At 46.4% G+C, this 17,598-nt stretch overlaps 1 protein-coding gene across 2 annotated transcripts in view; it reads right to left on the bottom strand.

The window, feature by feature from the left end:
* Positions 1-17,598, bottom strand: part of LOC135518932 (high affinity cGMP-specific 3',5'-cyclic phosphodiesterase 9A-like) — a 62,281-nt gene that overhangs the window by 16,580 nt on the left and 28,103 nt on the right. For both annotated transcript variants that reach the window (XM_064943898.1, XM_064943899.1), the window contains 2 exons: positions 12,606-12,660; positions 11,303-11,373 (listed from right to left, as the gene is read on the bottom strand). In XM_064943898.1, coding sequence (XP_064799970.1) covers positions 11,303-11,373; positions 12,606-12,660 — 126 coding nt within the window. The remainder of the gene's footprint in view (positions 1-11,302; positions 11,374-12,605; positions 12,661-17,598) is intronic.

Below are 17,598 nucleotides of genomic sequence, written 5' to 3'. Positions count from 1 at the left end.
TTGTTTGGTGCAAATCCAATACAACACATTACTGAGTACTACGCTCCATATTTTCAAGCATAGTGGTGGCTGCATCTTCAGGATAAAAAAATACATGGAATGGAGCTAAGCATAGGCAAAATCCAAAAGGAAAACCTGCTTCATTCAGTCTGCTTTCCACCAGACACTGGGAGATTAATTCACCTTTCAGCAGGACAATAACCTAAAACACGAGGCCAAATCTACACTGGAGATGCTTACCAAGAAGTCAGTGAGTGTCTGAGTTACAGTTCTGACATACATTTACTTGAAAATCTATGGTAAGACCTAAAAATGGTTGTCTAGCAAGGACCAACAACCAATTCGCCAGAGCTTGAAAAATGTGGAAAATAATAATGTGCAATTATTGCACATTCCAGGTGTGGTAAACTCTTAGAGACTTACCCAGAAAGACTCGCAACTGCAATCGCTGCCAAAGACGCTTCTACAAAGTATTGACCCAGGAGTGTGAATACTTATGTAAATTAGATATTTAATTTTCAATACATTTCCCTCACATTTCTAAAAACTTGTTTTCACTTTGTCATTATGGGGTATTGTGTGTAGATGGGTAAGAAAAACCCCAATTGAATCCATTTTGAATTCAGGCTGTAACACAACAAAATGTGTTATAAGTCAAGGGGTATGAAGTAATACATTCTGAAGGCGCTGTATCCCAACCAGAAGCCTTGGATTACAGGAAACAGCCACACTGAGCTAAAGGCTCGAGCTGCCGCTGGACTGGGACACAAGTGTTGGTCCCATGTTTCATGAGCTGAAATAAAAGATCCCAGAAAAGTTCCATGTGACCCTGTGTCTCGACCCTGCCCTGTGCAACTGGGTCCTGGACTTTCTGATGGGCCGCCCCCAGGTGGTGAGGGTAAAAAACAACATCTACCCTGCTCTGATCCTCAACACTGGGGCCCCACAAGGGTGCCTTCTCAGCCCTCTCCTGTACTCCCTGTTCACCCATGACTGTGTGACCATACACGCCTCCAACTCCATCATCAAGTTTGCAGACGACACTACAGTGGAAGGCTTGATTACCAACAACGACGAGACGGCCTACAGGGAGGAGGTGAGGGCCCTCGGAGTGCGGTGTCAGGAAAATAACCTCACACTCAACGTCAACACTACAAAGGAGATGATTGTGGACTTCAGGAAACAGCAGAGGGAGCTCCCCCCTATCCACATCGACTGGACAGTAGTGGAGAAGGTGGAAAGTTTTAAATTCCTCTGCGTAAATGTCACGGACAAACTGAAATGGTCCACACACACAGACAGCGTGATGAAGAAGGCGCAACAGCCTGAAGCAATTTGGCTTGTCACGAGGACACTCACAAACTTTTACAGATGCACAATCGAAAGCATCCTGTCGGGCTGTATCACAGCCTGGTATGACAACTGCTCTGCCCATGACCGTAAGGCTCTCCAGAGGGTAGAGAGGTCTGCACAATGCATCACCGGGGGGCAAACTACCTGCCCTCCAGGACACCTACACCACCCGATGTCACAGGAAGGCCAAAAAGATAATCAAGGACAACAACCACCCGAGCCACTGGTTGTTCACCCTGCTATCATCCAGAAGGCGAGGTCAGTACAGGTGCATCAAAGCTGGGACCGAGAGACTGAAAAACAGCTTCTATCTCAAGGCCATCAGACTGTTAAACAGCCTTCACTAACATTGAGTGGCTGCTGCCAACACACTGACTCAACTCTCTAGCCACTTTAATAATTAATAATTGGATGTAATAAATGTATCACTAGTCACTTTAAACAATGCCACTTTATATAATTATTACAATCCCTACATTACTCATCTCATATGTATATACTGTACTCTATACCATCTACTGCATCTTGCCTATGCCGTTCGGCCATCGCTCATCCATATAATTACATGTACATATTCTTGTTCATTCCTTTACACTTGTGTGTAAAAGGTAGTTCCTGTGAAATTGTTTGATTACTTGTTAGATATTACTGCACAGTCGAAACTGGAAGCACAAGCATTTCGCTACACTCGCATTAACATCTGCTGTATTTGATTTGATTTGCACAAAAAGCTTATTTCTCTTAAATGTTGTGTACAAATTAGTTTACAAATCTGTTAGCATTTCTCATTTGCCAAGATAATCCATCTACCTGACAGGTGTGGCATATCAAGAAACTGATGAAACAGCATGATCATTACACTGTTGCACCTTGTGCTGAGGACAATAAAAGGCCACTCTAAACTGTGAAAGGTTTGTCAAACAACACAAAGCCACAGATGTTTCAGGTTGCGGGAGTGTGGCATGCTGACTGCAGGATTGGTCACCGGAGCTGTTGCCAGATCGTTCAATGTACATTCCACAACCAATAGTCTTCTCCAACATTGTTATAGAGAATTTGGGACTACATCCAATTGGCCTCACACCGCAGACCACGTGTAACCATGCCAGCCCAGGACCTCCACATTCGGCTTCTTCACCTGCGGGATCATCTGAGGAGGGGTGCTTAGGAGTATTTCTGTCTGTAATAGAGCCATTTGTGGGGGAAAAAATATTCTGATTGGCTGTGTCTGGCTCCCCAGTGCGTGGGCCTGGCTCCCCAGTGCGTGGGCCTGGCTCCCCAGTGCGTGGGCCTGGCTCCCCAGTGCGTGGGCCTGGCTCCCCAGTGCGTGGGCCTGGCTCCCAAGTGCGTGGGCCTGGCTCCCAAGTGCGTGGGCCTGGCTCCCAAGTGCGTGGGCCTGGCTCCCAAGTGCGTGGGCCTGGCTCCCCAGTGCGTGGGCCTGGCTCCCCAGTGCGTGGGCCTGGCTCCCCAGTGCGTGGGCCTGGCTCCCCAGTGCGTGGGCCTGGCTCCCCAGTGCGTGGGCCTGGCTCCCCAGTGCGTGGGCCTGGCTCCCAAGTGGGTGTGCTTATGCCCTCCCAACCGGCCTCACAACAGCAAACCACGTGTATGGGATTGTGTGGGCGAGCAGTTGTGAACAGAGTGCTCCATGGTGGCAGTGGGGTTATGTTATGAGAAGGCATAAGCTAGGGACAACGAACACAATTGCATTTTATCTATGACGATTTGAATGCACAGAGATACCGTGACGAGATCCTGAGGCCCATTGTTGTGCCATTCATCCACCGCCATCACCTCATGTTTCAGCATGATAATGCAAGGCCCCTTGATGTAAAAATCATGTATATTCTCCAAACATGTCAACCATTGAGCATGTTTGGGATGCTCTGGATCGACGTGTACGACAGCGTGTTCCAGTTCAGGCCAACATCCAGCAACTTCTCACAGTCATTGAAGAAGAGTGGGACAACATTCCACAGGCGACAATCAACAGCCTGATCAACTCTATGAGAAGGAGATGTGTTGCATCTCAGTGCAAGAGGCGTCACTTCAGTCCCTGGTTCGAATCCAGGCTCTATCACATCCGGCCGTGATTGGGAGTCCCATAGGGCGGCGCAAAATTGGCCCAGCATCGTCCAGGTTAGGCCTGGGTAGGCTGTCACTGTAAATAAGAATTTGTCCTTAACTGACTTGTCCAGTTAAATAAAGGGTAAATAAAAAATATATATATTAAATACTGCATGGCAAGCGGTACCGATGCACCAAGTCTGGAACCAACAGGACCCTGAACAGCTTCTTCCAAGCCATTTGACTGCTAGTTAGCTTCCTGGACTATCTGCATTGACCCTTATTACACACGCTGCTGCTGCTGTTTATTATCTATCCTGTTGCCTCGTCACTTTCATCCTAGTTATATGCACGTTGTCTCAGTACTGGTACCCCGTGGATCGTTACTCATTGTTCACTTATTATTATGTGTTATTACTTCTCTATTATTTCTCTATTTTCTTTCTCTCTGCATTGTTGGGAAGGACCTGTAAGTAAGCATTTCACTGTTAGTCTACACCTGTTGTTTACCAAGCATGTCACAAATAACATTAGATTTGAATTGAATTTGTACTCTCTGGCTAGAATTCAATCAAAGTGCATTAGGGATTTTCTGCACTGTGCTTCTCTGCAATGCAAATTGTTCTGCGATGCGCCTCTGCAAATTGCGTTTGATAGAAGCACGTCCCAAGTAATCTCGTCCTCAGACGTCTCTCTCGAACCTGGGGACAAGGTTATGTCCCGAGTAGATAAAGAAATCCCTGAATCAATGTCTTTGATTGACGCCTCTCCAAGTCCCATTACTATATGTAGCCATTAGGCTGACCTCTTGGGGGAGAAAACAAAAAAATAATGTAGAGCAAGGGGAGGATGAATCTTTGTGGACTGAGAGCTCAGTCTCCATGGGAGACCCGTCCGCTCGCACGTTGTCTCCGTAACAACCGTGGGGTTGCCACTGTGACTGAGAGATCGGAGAAGGTTGTTATGAGGACACGGGACCATTATGTGTTAAAGTGTGTATTAATGTAATGCTGCCTGTCAGTGTACATCATTTGCCTGTTAGCAGCTGTTGGCTTGTTTCCTGTTTACGTAGTTGTCAGTGTGAAATCTGCTGTTTGTAGTTCAGAATGTGGGGGATGAAGGGGGAAATTGAGGTGGAAATCTCACACACACCCACACACACTGAAACACACACACGCGCATTCACACATGCACGCACAATTTCATAATGGTTTAAATCTGGGTTCAGGGTGTTCCACCAAAGACCTCGAGGCATACAGTCAAACCAGAACAAACACCACGCGGCCATGACAGTAGCGGTACTTTACAGTGAAGGACGACGACGTAATGATTAAAGATTGATTACTGATTAAATGTCCCCACTGGACTGCACAGCGAAGATGTGTACGGAACAAATTGTGACAGAACAGCTGAAGGCCGTAGATGTCACGCCCTGGTCGTAGTATATTGGTCCGCTTCTCCTTCGACAGACGAGAACCGTTACCGTAGAGGCCTCTGAAACAGCAGGGTGCAATAAAATAACTCTACCAGGACTTAACTGGAATGAATAGTAGCTAACGATCTTTATCGATTTTATTTTAAAGGCCCGTTTACAATGTGATTACAGACAATTAATACATTAAGTTAAAGAAAAGCCTGTGAGCACAGTGTAGGACAGTGTGTAAACTAACTTCCTGGGACACAATGAAAAAAGGACAGAAATAGATTAAATGGGTAGAACTAGGAAGCAGCAGTAGCTTTAACTATAGGGTCAAGGACAGCTAGCATAGCCTTGATTTAGCTAACCTCCGTTATTACGGTGTTTAGTGGAGGCAAGCCATGTCAAGGCTACAGCTAGCATTGTATATGACAATGCATATCTCCCACTAATTCCCTGGGTATTTCTATGTGAATTCTGCATGTTGAATGTACCGGCAAATAACGAGTCCAAAAGCCTGTTAAACGATAGTAGAGAACATAGCTAGTAACATGTGACCTAGTTAACTTCTCTAATCCAATAGCCTAGACCAGTGTTTCTCAACCCTGGTCCTCCAGTACCCCCAACAAGCACACCTGATTAAATGTGTAAACTAGTCAGCAAGCCCTCAATGAGCTGCATGAGTGGTGTCTGTCCAGCGCTACAACAGCAATGTGTACTGTTGGGGTTACTGGAGGACCAGGGTTGGAAAACACTTGTCTAGACAAGAGGAGAATAATAGGGGTATAAATGGGTCGGGAGACAGGCGCAGTAATGCGTAATAGGGGATTTTATTGATCCAAATTACAGCGTGCCATGTCACGGGGACGAAGACAAAAAAACACGTAACAAAACACAGGGTTGAAACCCAAAACAAAAGAGCGAGGACTACCTCAAATAAACAAAACGGAGCGAGACCCGAAAACACAAGTACACAATGATACAACACGGGACAGAACCCGTAATCATATGCACAAAACACGCAGCACAGAAGCTGAAATAACGCATAGCTACTCACACAGCCAAACGGACCATTGGAACAATAAATCAACAGCCCAATGGTGAACCAAAGGGCACACTTATACAATTGCTAATCATTGAGAAATGGGCACCAGGTGTACGTAATCAACAGTTCAGTTCCTTGAGGCCGGTGAAGGAGACCTCTGAAACTGGTGCACGGAATGAGCAACAGTACTGGAGGGGTCTGTGACGAGAGGAATGGACTCTAGAGAAGGTATGATGTCAGGGGCAGGCATCTACCTGATGTGTCAATCTATTGTGTTGCACACCAGGACTCAAAGATCAAATTAAAGACCCAGATTCAGTAAGTTAGTGGAAGGTTTTGTTTGTAAGACAATTTGAAATGTCAAAATCACTGTATAACAACCACTAGACACAAGTAAGTTTTAAAGCTGAACAAAGTTGCATCGCTAAATAGCTCAAAACTGATGACTGTAAAACTCAACAAAAGAGCTGCAGTTAGTTTCAGAGTGGGTGGCAAGGAATAAGCCCTAAATATTTATAAAACTAAAAGCACTGTATTTGGAACAAAACACTCACTAAACCCTAAACCTCAACTAATTCTTGTAATAAATAATGTGGAAATTGAGCAAGTTGAGATGACTAAACTGCTTGGAGTAACACTGGATTGTAAACTGTCATGGTCAAAACATATTGATGCAGTAGTAGCTAAGATGGGGAGAAGTCTGTCCATAACAAAGCGATGCTCTGTCTTCTTAACAGCACTATCAACAAGGCAGGTCCTACAGGCTCTAGTTTCTACCTTCTTCACAGCACTATCAACAAGGCAGGTCCTACAGGCTCTAGTTTCTACCTTATTAACAACACTATCAACAAGGCAGGTTCTACAGGCCCTAGTTTCTACCTTCTTAACAACACTATCAACAAGGCAGGTTCTACAGGCCCTAGTTTCTACCTTTTAACAACACTATCAACAAGGCAGGTCCTACAGGTCCTAGTTTCTACCTTCTTAACAACACTATCAACAAGGCAGGTCCTACAGGTCCTAGTTTCTACTTTCTTAACAACACTATCAACAATGCAGGTCCTACAGGCCCTAGTTTCTACCTTATTAACAACACTATCAACAAGGCAGGTTCTACAGGCCCTAGTTTCTACCTTCTTAACAACACTATCAACAAGGCAGGTCCTACAGGCCCTAGTTTCTACCTTATTAACAACACTATCAACAAGGCAGGTTCTACAGGCCCTAGTTTCTACCTTCTTAACAACACTATCAACAAGGCAGGTCCTACAGGTCCTAGTTTCTACTTTCTTAACAACACTATCAACAATGCAGGTCCTACAGGCCCTAGTTTCTACCTTCTTAACAACACTATCAACAAGGCAGGTTCTACAGGCCCTAGTTTCTACCTTCTTAACAACACTATCAACAAGGCAGGCCCTACTGGTCCTAGTTTCTACCTTCTTAACAACACTATCAACAAGGCAGGTTCTACAGGCCCTAGTTTCTACCTTCTTAACAACACTATCAACAAGGCAGGTTCTACAGGCCCTAGTTTCTACCTTCTTAACAACACTATCAACAAGGCAGGTCCTACAGGCCCTAGTTTCTACCTTCTTAACAACACTATCAACAAGGCAGGTTCTACAGGTCCTAGTTTCTACTTTCTTAACAACACTATCAACAATGCAGGTCGTACAGGCCCTAGTTTCTACCTTCTTAACAACACTATCAACAAGGCAGGTCCTACAGGCCCTAGTTTCTACCTTCTTAACAACACTATCAACAAGGCAGGTCCTACAGGCCCTAGTTTCTACCTTCTTAACAACACTATCAACAAGGCAGGTCCTACAGGTCCTAGTTTCTACTTTCTTAACAACACTATCAACAATGCAGGTCCTACAGGCCCTAGTTTCTACCTTCTTAACAACACTATCAACAAGGCAGGTTCTACAGGCCCTAGTTTCTACCTTCTTAACAACACTATCAACAAGGCAGGTCCTACAGGCCCTAGTTTTGTAGCACCTGGACTACTGTTCAGTCGTGTGGTCAGGTGCCACAAAAAAGGCCTCAGGAAAATTGCAATTGGCTCAGAACAGGGCAGCACGGCTGGCCCTTGGATGTACACAGAGAGCTAATATTAATAATATGCATGTCAATCTCTCCTGGCTGTAAGTGGAGGAGAGATCGACTTCATCACTACTTTTATTTATGAGAGGTATTGACATGTTGAATGCACCGAGCTGTCTGTCTAAACTACTGGCACAGAGCTCTGACACCCATGCATACCCCACAAGACATGCCACAAGAGGTCTCTTCACAGTCCCCAAGTCCAGAACAGACTATGGGAGGCACACAGTACTACATAGAGCCATGACTACATGGAACTCTGTTCCACAGTACTACATAGAGCCGTGACTACATGGAACTCTATTCCACAGTACTACATAGAGCCATGACTACATGGAACTCTATTCCACAGTACTACATAGAGCCATGACTACATGGAACTCTATTCCACAGTACTACATAGAGCCATGACTACACGGAACTCTATTCCACAGTACTACATAGAGCCATGACTACACGGAACTCTATTCCACAGTACTACATAGAGACATGACTACATGGAACTCTATTCCACAGTACTACATAGAGCCATGACTACATGGAACTCTATTCCACAGTACTACATAGAGCCATGACTACATGGAACTCTATTCTACATCAAGTAACTGATGCAAACGGTAAAATTAGATTTTAAAAACCAGATAAAAAACACCTTATGGAACAGCGGGGACTGTGAGGCAACACCAACATTGGCACAGACACACACACGCACACACACACACACACACACACACACACACAATAACATACGCACTATACATACACATGGATTTAGTACTGTAGATATGTGGTAGTGGTGGAGTAGGGGCCTGAGGGCACACAGTGTGTTGTGAAATCTGTGAATGTATTTTAATGTATTTAAAATGGTATAAATTGCCTTAATTTAGCTGGATCCCAGGAAGAGTAGCTGCAGCAGCTAATGGGGATCCATAATAAATACAAAACACTTCATTGAAACGCTACCAGATAGTTAAATCCCCCCTCATTCAGGGGTTACATGACCTTAACATCCTCTCTTCATGACTCCATCTCCCGGGCTACCATTTCTATTTCCCATCCATTAATGAGTGGTGAGTGAACCAATTAAAAAATGCCTCTCACATACATCAATGTTTACTGCACACTTTACTGCAGTTTCAGTGAGGGTTCGATTGCCCCATACACCACCGCGGGCACCACATACAGTTACTGAACAGCTAGGTTACTGAACAGCTAGGTTACTGAACAGCTAGGTTACTGAACGGCTAGGTTACTGAACAGCTAGGTTACTGAACAGCTAGGTTACTGAACAGCTAGGTTACTGAACAGCTAGGTTACTGAACAGCTAGGTTACTGAACAGCTAGGTTACTGAACAGCTAGGTTACTGAACAGCTAGGTTACTGAACGGCTAGGTTACTGAACGGCTAGGTTACTGAACGGCTGGGTTACTGAACAGCTGGGTTACTGAACGGCTGGGTTACTGAACTGCTAGGTTACTGAACGGCTAGGTTACTGAACAGCTAGGTTACTGAACAGCTAGGTTACTGAACAGCTAGGTTACTGAACAGCTAGGTTACTGAACAGCTAGGTTACTGAACAGCTAGGTTACTGAACAGCTAGGTTACTGAACAGCTAGGTTAATCGCTGAATTAAAAAGGTGAGATTACTCAAATGTAAATGTAATACTGAATACTGATTCAAGCCATCTGCTTGGTATTACGGTTTCAGGGCATCCGCTTGGTTCTCAGGGCATCCGCTTGGTTCTCAGGGCATCCGCTTGGTTCTCAGGGCATCCGCTTGGTTCTCAGGGCATCCGCTTGGTTCTCAGGGCATCCGCTTGGTTCTCAGGGCATCCGCTTGGTTCTCAGGGCATCCGCTTGGTTCTCAGGGCATCCGCTTGGTTCTCAGGGCATCCGCTTGGTTCTCAGGGCATCCGCTTGGTTCTCAGGGCATCCGCTTGGTTCTCAGGGCATCCGCTTGGTTCTCAGGGCATCCGCTTGGTTCTCAGGGCATCCGCTTGGTTCTCAGGGCATCCGCTTGGTTCTCAGGGCATCCGCTTGGTTCTCAGGGCATCCGCTTGGTTCTCAGGGCATCCGCTTGGTTCTCAGGGCATCCGCTTGGTTCTCAGGACATCCGCTTGGTTCTCAGGACATCTGCTTGGTTTTCCATTTGAGTTATTTTGAATCACTGTATGTCACACTTTAACTAAAAGTCTCCTGATAACCAAAGCATCTTAAAGGACTATATTGCCTTCTTCTATTGTCTGCATTTCAGGGTATCTGCTCTGCGGTCCCCTTACTATTCCCCGTGGCAGGTAACTGGACATTACCTAATAAGGGGACCGCAGAGCAGATACCCTGAAATGCAGACAATATAAGAGGCTGCTTCCTCTCTGGGGAGAAACTGACTGTGATGTAAGAGGCTGCTTCCTCTCTGGGGAGAAACTGACTGTGATGTAAGAGGCTGCTTCCTCTCTGGGGAGAAACTGACTGTGATGTAAGAGGCTGCTTCCTCTCTGGGGAGAAACTCACTGTGATGTAAGAGGCTGCTTCCTCTCTGGGGAGAAACTGACTGTGATGTAAGAGGCTGTCTCCTCTCTGGGGAGAAACTCACTGTGATATAAGAGACTGCTTCCTCTCTGGGGAGAAATTCACTGTGATGTAAGAGGCTGCTTCCTCTCTGGGGAGAAACTCACTGTGATGTAAGAGGCTGCTTCCTCTCTGGGGAGAAACTCACTGTGATGTAAGAGGCTGCTTCCTCTCTGGGGAGAAACTGACTGATGTAAGAGGCTGCTTCCTCTCTGGGGAGAAACTGACTGTGATGTAAGAGGCTGCTTCCTCTCTGGGGAGAAACTGACTGATGTAAGAGGCTGCTTCCTCTCTGGGGAGAAACTGACTGTGATGTAAGAGGCTGCTTCCTCTCTGGGGAGAAACTCACTGTGATGTAAGAGGCTGCTTCCTCTCTGGGGAGAAACTGACTGTGATGTAAGAGGCTGTCTCCTCTCTGGGGAGAAACTCACTGTGATATAAGAGGCTGCTTCCTCTCTGGGGAGAAATTCACTGTGATGTAAGAGGCTGCTTCCTCTCTGGGGAGAAACTCACTGTGATGTAAGAGGCTGCTTCCTCTCTGGGGAGAAACTCACTGTGATGTAAGAGGCTGCTTCCTCTCTGGGGAGAAACTGACTGTGATGTAAGAGGCTGCTTCCTCTCTGGGGAGAAACTGACTGATGTAAGAGGCTGCTTCCTCTCTGGGGAGAAACTCACTGTGATATAAGAGGCTGCTGCCTCTCTAGGGGAGAAATAAACACACAGACAGACACAGTACTGTGACTCACGCTCAACTCTCTTCTCCAACATCGCCAAGCGGTTTGTCACCTCCGTCTTCAGTTCGTTGATTTTACACGCTCTGCAGAGACAAAAAAGTGATGGACAGAGAGAGCAAGAGAGAGAGATGGATAGAGAGAGAGATATAAAAGGAGAGAGATGTACAGAGAGAGAGAGATGGACAGAGAGAAAAGGAGAGAGGAGGACAGAGAGAGTGATGGACAGAGATAGAGACAATGAGAGAGATGAACAGAGATAGTGAGATGGACAGAGAGAGAAAAGGAGAGAGGAGGACAGAGATGGACAGAGAGAGAGACAAGGAGAGAGGAGGACAGAAAGAGAGACAATGAGAGAGATGGACAGAGAGAGAGACAATGAGAGAGATGGACAGAGAGAGAGACAATGAGAGAGATGGACAGAGAGAGAGACAATGAGAGAGATGGACAGAGAGAGAGAGACAATGAGAGAGATGGACAGAGAGAGAGACAATGAGAGAGATGGACAGAGATAGTGAGATGGACAGAGGGAGAAAAGGAGAGAGATGGACAGAGAGAGAAAAGGACAGAGGAGGACAGAGGGAGAGTGATGGACAGAGATAGAGACAATGAGAGTGATGGACAGAGATAGAGACAATGAGAGAGATGGACAGAGATAGAGACAAGGAGAGAGATGGACAGAGATAGAGACAAGGAGAGAGATGGACAGAGATAGAGACAAGGAGAGAGATGGACAGAGATAGAGACAAGGAGAGAGATGGACAGAGATAGAGACAAGGAGAGAGATGGACAGAGAGAGACAAGGAGAGAGATGGACAGAGATAGAGACAATGAGAGAGATGGACAGAGAGAGAAAAGGACAGAGGAGGACAGAGAGAGAGTGAAGGACAGAGAGAGATGGACAGAGAGAGAAAAGGACAGAGGGAGAGTGATGGACAGAGAGAGACAATGAGAGTAATGGACAGAGATAGAGACAATGAGAGAGATGGACAGAGAGAGACAAGGAGAGAGGAGGACAGAGAGAGACAAGGAGAGAGGACAGAGAGAGACAAGGAGAGAGGAGGACAGAGAGACAAGGAGAGAAAAGAAAAGGCAGATAGAGATAGAACATAGAGAGAGAAAATTAGTAGAAGGATAGAGATAGCAAGGGAGGGAGGGAAGGGGAGAGAACAACAGGGACAGAGAGTATTGATTATCTGAATGCAGCACACGCATTAATATAGTAACAGACAAATAGCAAGCATTTACGAAAACCAGAGAGAAAAAAAGCATTTACGAAGACGGAAAATGTCCATGAACGCAATATCAGTGCTCTTACCTGGAAAACTGCTCTGCCACTTGTGTCAATACATTCTGGAAGAGTTCCTCTTTATCTGTGGGAAGGAAGGTGTAGGATGGTACTACACAGAAAAGCTCAAACTCATACCACTTCACTCTGTGTTATAAAGACAACACTGCACACAGGTCTGATACACTCAACTATCTGACTGAAGCCTTCACTCAACTATCTGCCTTTCATTAGAACTGAGCCTGGCGGTGTAACAGATATTGATTGGCCCTTCTCTCTCACTCACTCACACACATACACACACACACCTTATGTAAACCAGTGGCAACGAGAGAATGAAAGCGACACAACAGATGGAAAAAGAAGAGGGAGTAATTGTTTTTTTCTGTCTCACTACTGAATACAGTAGTGGTGTTTGGAGATGGTGCCAGCTGAATACAGTAGTGGTGTTTGGAGATGGTGCCCGCTGAATACAGTAGTGGTGTTTGGAGATGGTGCCCGCTGAATACAGTAGTGGTGTTTGGAGATGGTGCCAGTTGAATACAGTAGTGGTGTTTGGAGATGGTGCCCGCTGAATACAGTAGTGGTGTTTGGAGATGGTGCCAGCTGAATGCAGTAGTGGTGTTTGGAGATGGTGCCAGCTGAATGCAGTAGTGGTGTTTGGAGATGGTGCCAGCTTGATATCTTAACAAGACACTTATAACTAAATGACAAAAAACACAGCCCTGCTATTTTTGCAGAGCAAAGTGGTGGCCAAAGTTCACCTGAGAGGCCAATAAAAGTGCAGGTATGTGAACTAGTAAAACCACCGGTTGGCCAGGTCCCATTGTACACCGTGTCACATTAACACCATCCCGTTCTACACTATATCACATTATTGCTATCCCGTTGTACACGAGTGTCACATAAACGCTACAACACTGTTTCACCAGGGGTCAGAGGTTAGGACCATACTAAGCCTCGCCTCCACGACAGCCACAGAAAGTGTGTGTCTGTATCACTACCCAGAAGGTTACATCGCTGTAATAGAACAACCCATTTGAGTGATGTGGAATTGAAACAGGTGAATGCAGTAAAGATTGGGAACAAAGACAAAAAGTCTTTGTAGTCACCGTGCCTCCATATTGGCTCTCCCCCACCATTGTGTTGAAGTCACCGTGCCTCCATCTTGGCCCTCCCCCACCATTGTGTTGAAGTCCCCGTGCCTCCATCTTGGCCCTCCCCCACCATTGTGTTGAAGTCACCGTGCCTCCATCTTGGCTCTCCCCCACCAGTGTGTTGAAGTCACTGTGCCTCCATCTTGGCTCTCCCCCACCATTGTGTTGAAGTCACCGTGCCTCCATCTTGGCCCGCCCCCACCATTGTGTTGAAGTCACCGTGCCTCCATCTTGGCCCGCCGCCACCATTGTGTTGAAGTCACCGTGCCTCCATCTTGGCTCTCCCCCACCAGTGTGTTGAAGTCACCGTGCCTCCATCTTGGCTCTCCCCCACCATTGTGTTGAAGTCACCGTGCCTCCATCTTGGCCCGCCCCCACCATTGTGTTGAAGTCACAGTGCCTCCATCTTGGCCCGCCACCACCATTGTGTTGAAGTCACCGTGCCTCCATCTTGGCCCGCCCCCACCATTGTGTTGAAGTCACAGTGCCTCCATCTTGGCCCACCCCCACCATTGTGTTGAAGTCACCGTGCCTCCATCTTGGCCCGCCCCACCATTGTGTTGAAGTCACCGTGCCGACCATCTTGGCCCGCCCCCACCATTGTGTTGAAGTCACCGTGCCTCCATTTTGGCCCTCGCCCACCATTGTGTTGAAGTCACCGTGCCTCCATCTTGGCCCTCCCCACCATTGTGTTGAAGTCACCGTGCCTCCATCTTGGCCTGCCCCCACCATTGTGTTAAAGTCACCGTGCCTCCATCTTGGCCCGCCCCCACCATTGTGTTGAAGTCACCGTGCCTCCATCTTGGCCCGCCCCCACCATTGTGTTGAAGTCACCGTGCCTCCATCTTGGCCCGCCCCCACCATTGTGTTGAAGTCACCGTGCCTCCATCTTGGCCCTCCCCACCATTGTGTTAAAGTCACCGTGCCTCCATCTTGGCCCGCCCCCACCATTGTGTTGAAGTCACCGTGCCTCCATCTTGGCCCGCCCCCACCATTGTGTTAAAGTCACCGTGCCTCCATCTTGGCCCGCCCCCACCCCGCCCCCACCATTGTGTTAAAGTCACCGTGCCTCCATCTTGGCCCGCCCCCACCATTGTGTTGAAGTCACCGTGCCTCCATCTTGGCCTGCCCCCACCATTGTGTTAAAGTCACCGTGCCTCCATCTTGGCCCTCCCCACCATTGTGTTGAAGTCACCGTGCCTCCATCTTGGCCCTCCCCACCATTGTGTTGAAGTCACCGTGCCTCCAGCTTGGCTCTCCCCCACCAGTGTGTTGAAGTCGCCGTGCCTTCATCTTGGCTCTCCCCACCATTGTGTTGAAGTCACCGTGCCTCCATCTTGGCCTGCCCCCACCATTGTGTTAAAGCCCTCCCCCACCATTGTGTTCACCGTGCCTCCATCTTGGCCCTCCCCACCATTGTGTTGAAGTCACCGTGCCTCCATCTTGGCCCGCACCCACCATTGTGTTGAAGTCACCGTGCCTCCATCTTGGCCCGCCCCCACCATTGTGTGGAAGTCACCGTGCCTCCATCTTGGCTCTCCCCCACCACTGTAAAAAATATTTTGGAAGCTATAGAAAAGCATTATTTATTATGTTTTTATTTCATCTTTATTTTAACAGGGAAGACATATTGAGACGTAGGTCTCTTTTCCTGCCCTGTATAATACAACATACATCAAACAAAAATATAAAACGCAACACGCAACAATTTCAAAGATTTTACTGAGTTACAGTTCATATAAATTAATCTGTCAATTGAAATAAATTCATTAAGCCCTAGTATATGGATTTCACATGAATGGGAATACAGAAACTAATCTTTTGGTCACAGATACCTTGATAAAAAAGGTAGGGGTGTGGATGAGAAAACCAGTCGGTATCTGGTGTGAGGTACGGCCTCATGCTGCGCGACACCTCCTTCACATAGAGTTGATCAGGCTGTTGATTGTGGTCTGTGGAATGTTGTCCCACTCCTCTTCAATGGCTGTACGAAGTTGCTGGATATTGGCGGAAATTGAAACACGCTGTTGTACATGTCGACCCAGAGCATCCCAAACATGCTCAATGGGTAACATGTCTGGTGAGTATGCAGGCAATGGGTGAACTGGGACATTTTTATCTTCCAAGAATTGTGTAAAATGGTCTGAGAAGAACAATAATAGACAATAATGTATTGAGCCTGTAGCCTACTGCACAAACCTCATTGCTACAGTACTGTTTTTAATAGGTTCATGATTTTTATTCTGAGCGGTAGATCTCGACCTACATTTTGACCCAGAAAGTGATCTCGGGCTCAGAAAAGGTTGGTGACGACTTCCTTAATATATACTATTATATTATGTGAGCTAAAGCATATAAAAATAATAATATGTAAAAGCATTTTCCTCAAAGTATAATGTTTTTGAGATTACTATTGTTACTGTCCCCACGAAAAAATAATAATAATAATAATAAATATATATATATATATATATATATATATATACACATACATACATGTAATTTTGTCTTCGAAACATTGAATTGAAATACTGAGGAATGCCAATATGGCCGACCGGTGGATTCAAAGACTCTCAATGACCAATAAATAGCATCAGCAATACAGGGTTTAAATACAGTGCCTTCGGAAAGTATTCAGACCCCTGGACGTTTCCCACATTTTGTTACGTTACAGCCTTATTCTAAAACGGATTAAATAAAACAATTTCCTCTCGAATATACACACAATACCCCATAATGACAAAGCGAAAACAGGTTTTTAGACATTTATGCAAATGTGTAACAAAAATCACCTTGAGACTAGAAATTGAGTTCAGGTGCATCCTGTTTCCCATTGATCATCCTTGAGATGTTTTTACAACTTGATTGGAGTCCACCTGTGGTAAAATCAATTGATTGGATATGATTTGGAAAGGCACACACCTGTCTATATAAGGTCCAACAGTTGACAGTGCATGTCAGAGCAAAAACCAAGCCATGAGGTCGAAGGAATTGTCCGTAGAGCTCTGAGACAGGATTGTGTCGAGGCACAGATCTGAGGAAGGGTACCAAAAAATGTCTGCAGCATTGAAGGTCCCCAAGAACACAGTGACCTCCATCATTCTTAAATGGAAGAAGTTTGGAACCACCAACACTCTTCCTAGAGCTGGCCACTCGGCCAAGCTGAGCAATCGCGGGAGAATGGCCTTGGTCAAGGAGGTGCCCAAGGCCCTGATGGTCACTCCGACAGAGCTCTAGCGTTCCTCTGTGGAGATGGGAGAACCTTCCAGAAGGACAAACATCTCTACAGCACTCCACCAATCAGACCTTTATGGTAGAGTGGCCAGACGGAAGTCACTCCTCTGTAAAAGGCACATGACAGCCTGCTTGGAGTTTACCAAAAGGCACCTGAAGACTCTCAGACCATGAGAAACAAGATTCTCTGGTCTGATGAAATGAAGATTGAACTTTTTGGCCTGAATGCCAAGTGTCATGTCTGGATGACACCTGGCACCATCCCTACGGTGAAGCATAGTGTGGTAGCATTATGCTGTGGGGATGTTTTTCAGCGGCAGGGACTGGGAGACTAGTCCGGACCGAGGCAAAGATGAACAGAGCAAAGTACAGAGAGATCCTTGATGAAAACCTGCTCCAGAGCGCTCTGGACCTCAGACTGGGGTGAGGGTTCACCTTCCAACAGGACAACGACCCAAAGCACACAACCAAGACAGCGCAGGAGTGGCTTTGGGACAAGTCTCTGAATGTCCTTGAGTGGCCCAGCCAGAGCCCGGACTTGAACCCGATCGAATATCTCTGAAGAGACCTGAAAATAGCTGTGCAGCAACACTCCCCATCCAACCTGACAGAGCTTGAGAGGATCTGCAGAG

This window comes from Oncorhynchus masou, chromosome 29, assembly GCF_036934945.1.
Source record: "Oncorhynchus masou masou isolate Uvic2021 chromosome 29, UVic_Omas_1.1, whole genome shotgun sequence".
Taxonomy (NCBI): Eukaryota; Metazoa; Chordata; class Actinopteri; order Salmoniformes; family Salmonidae; genus Oncorhynchus; species Oncorhynchus masou.
This window is presented reverse-complemented; position numbering and strand designations above follow the sequence as displayed.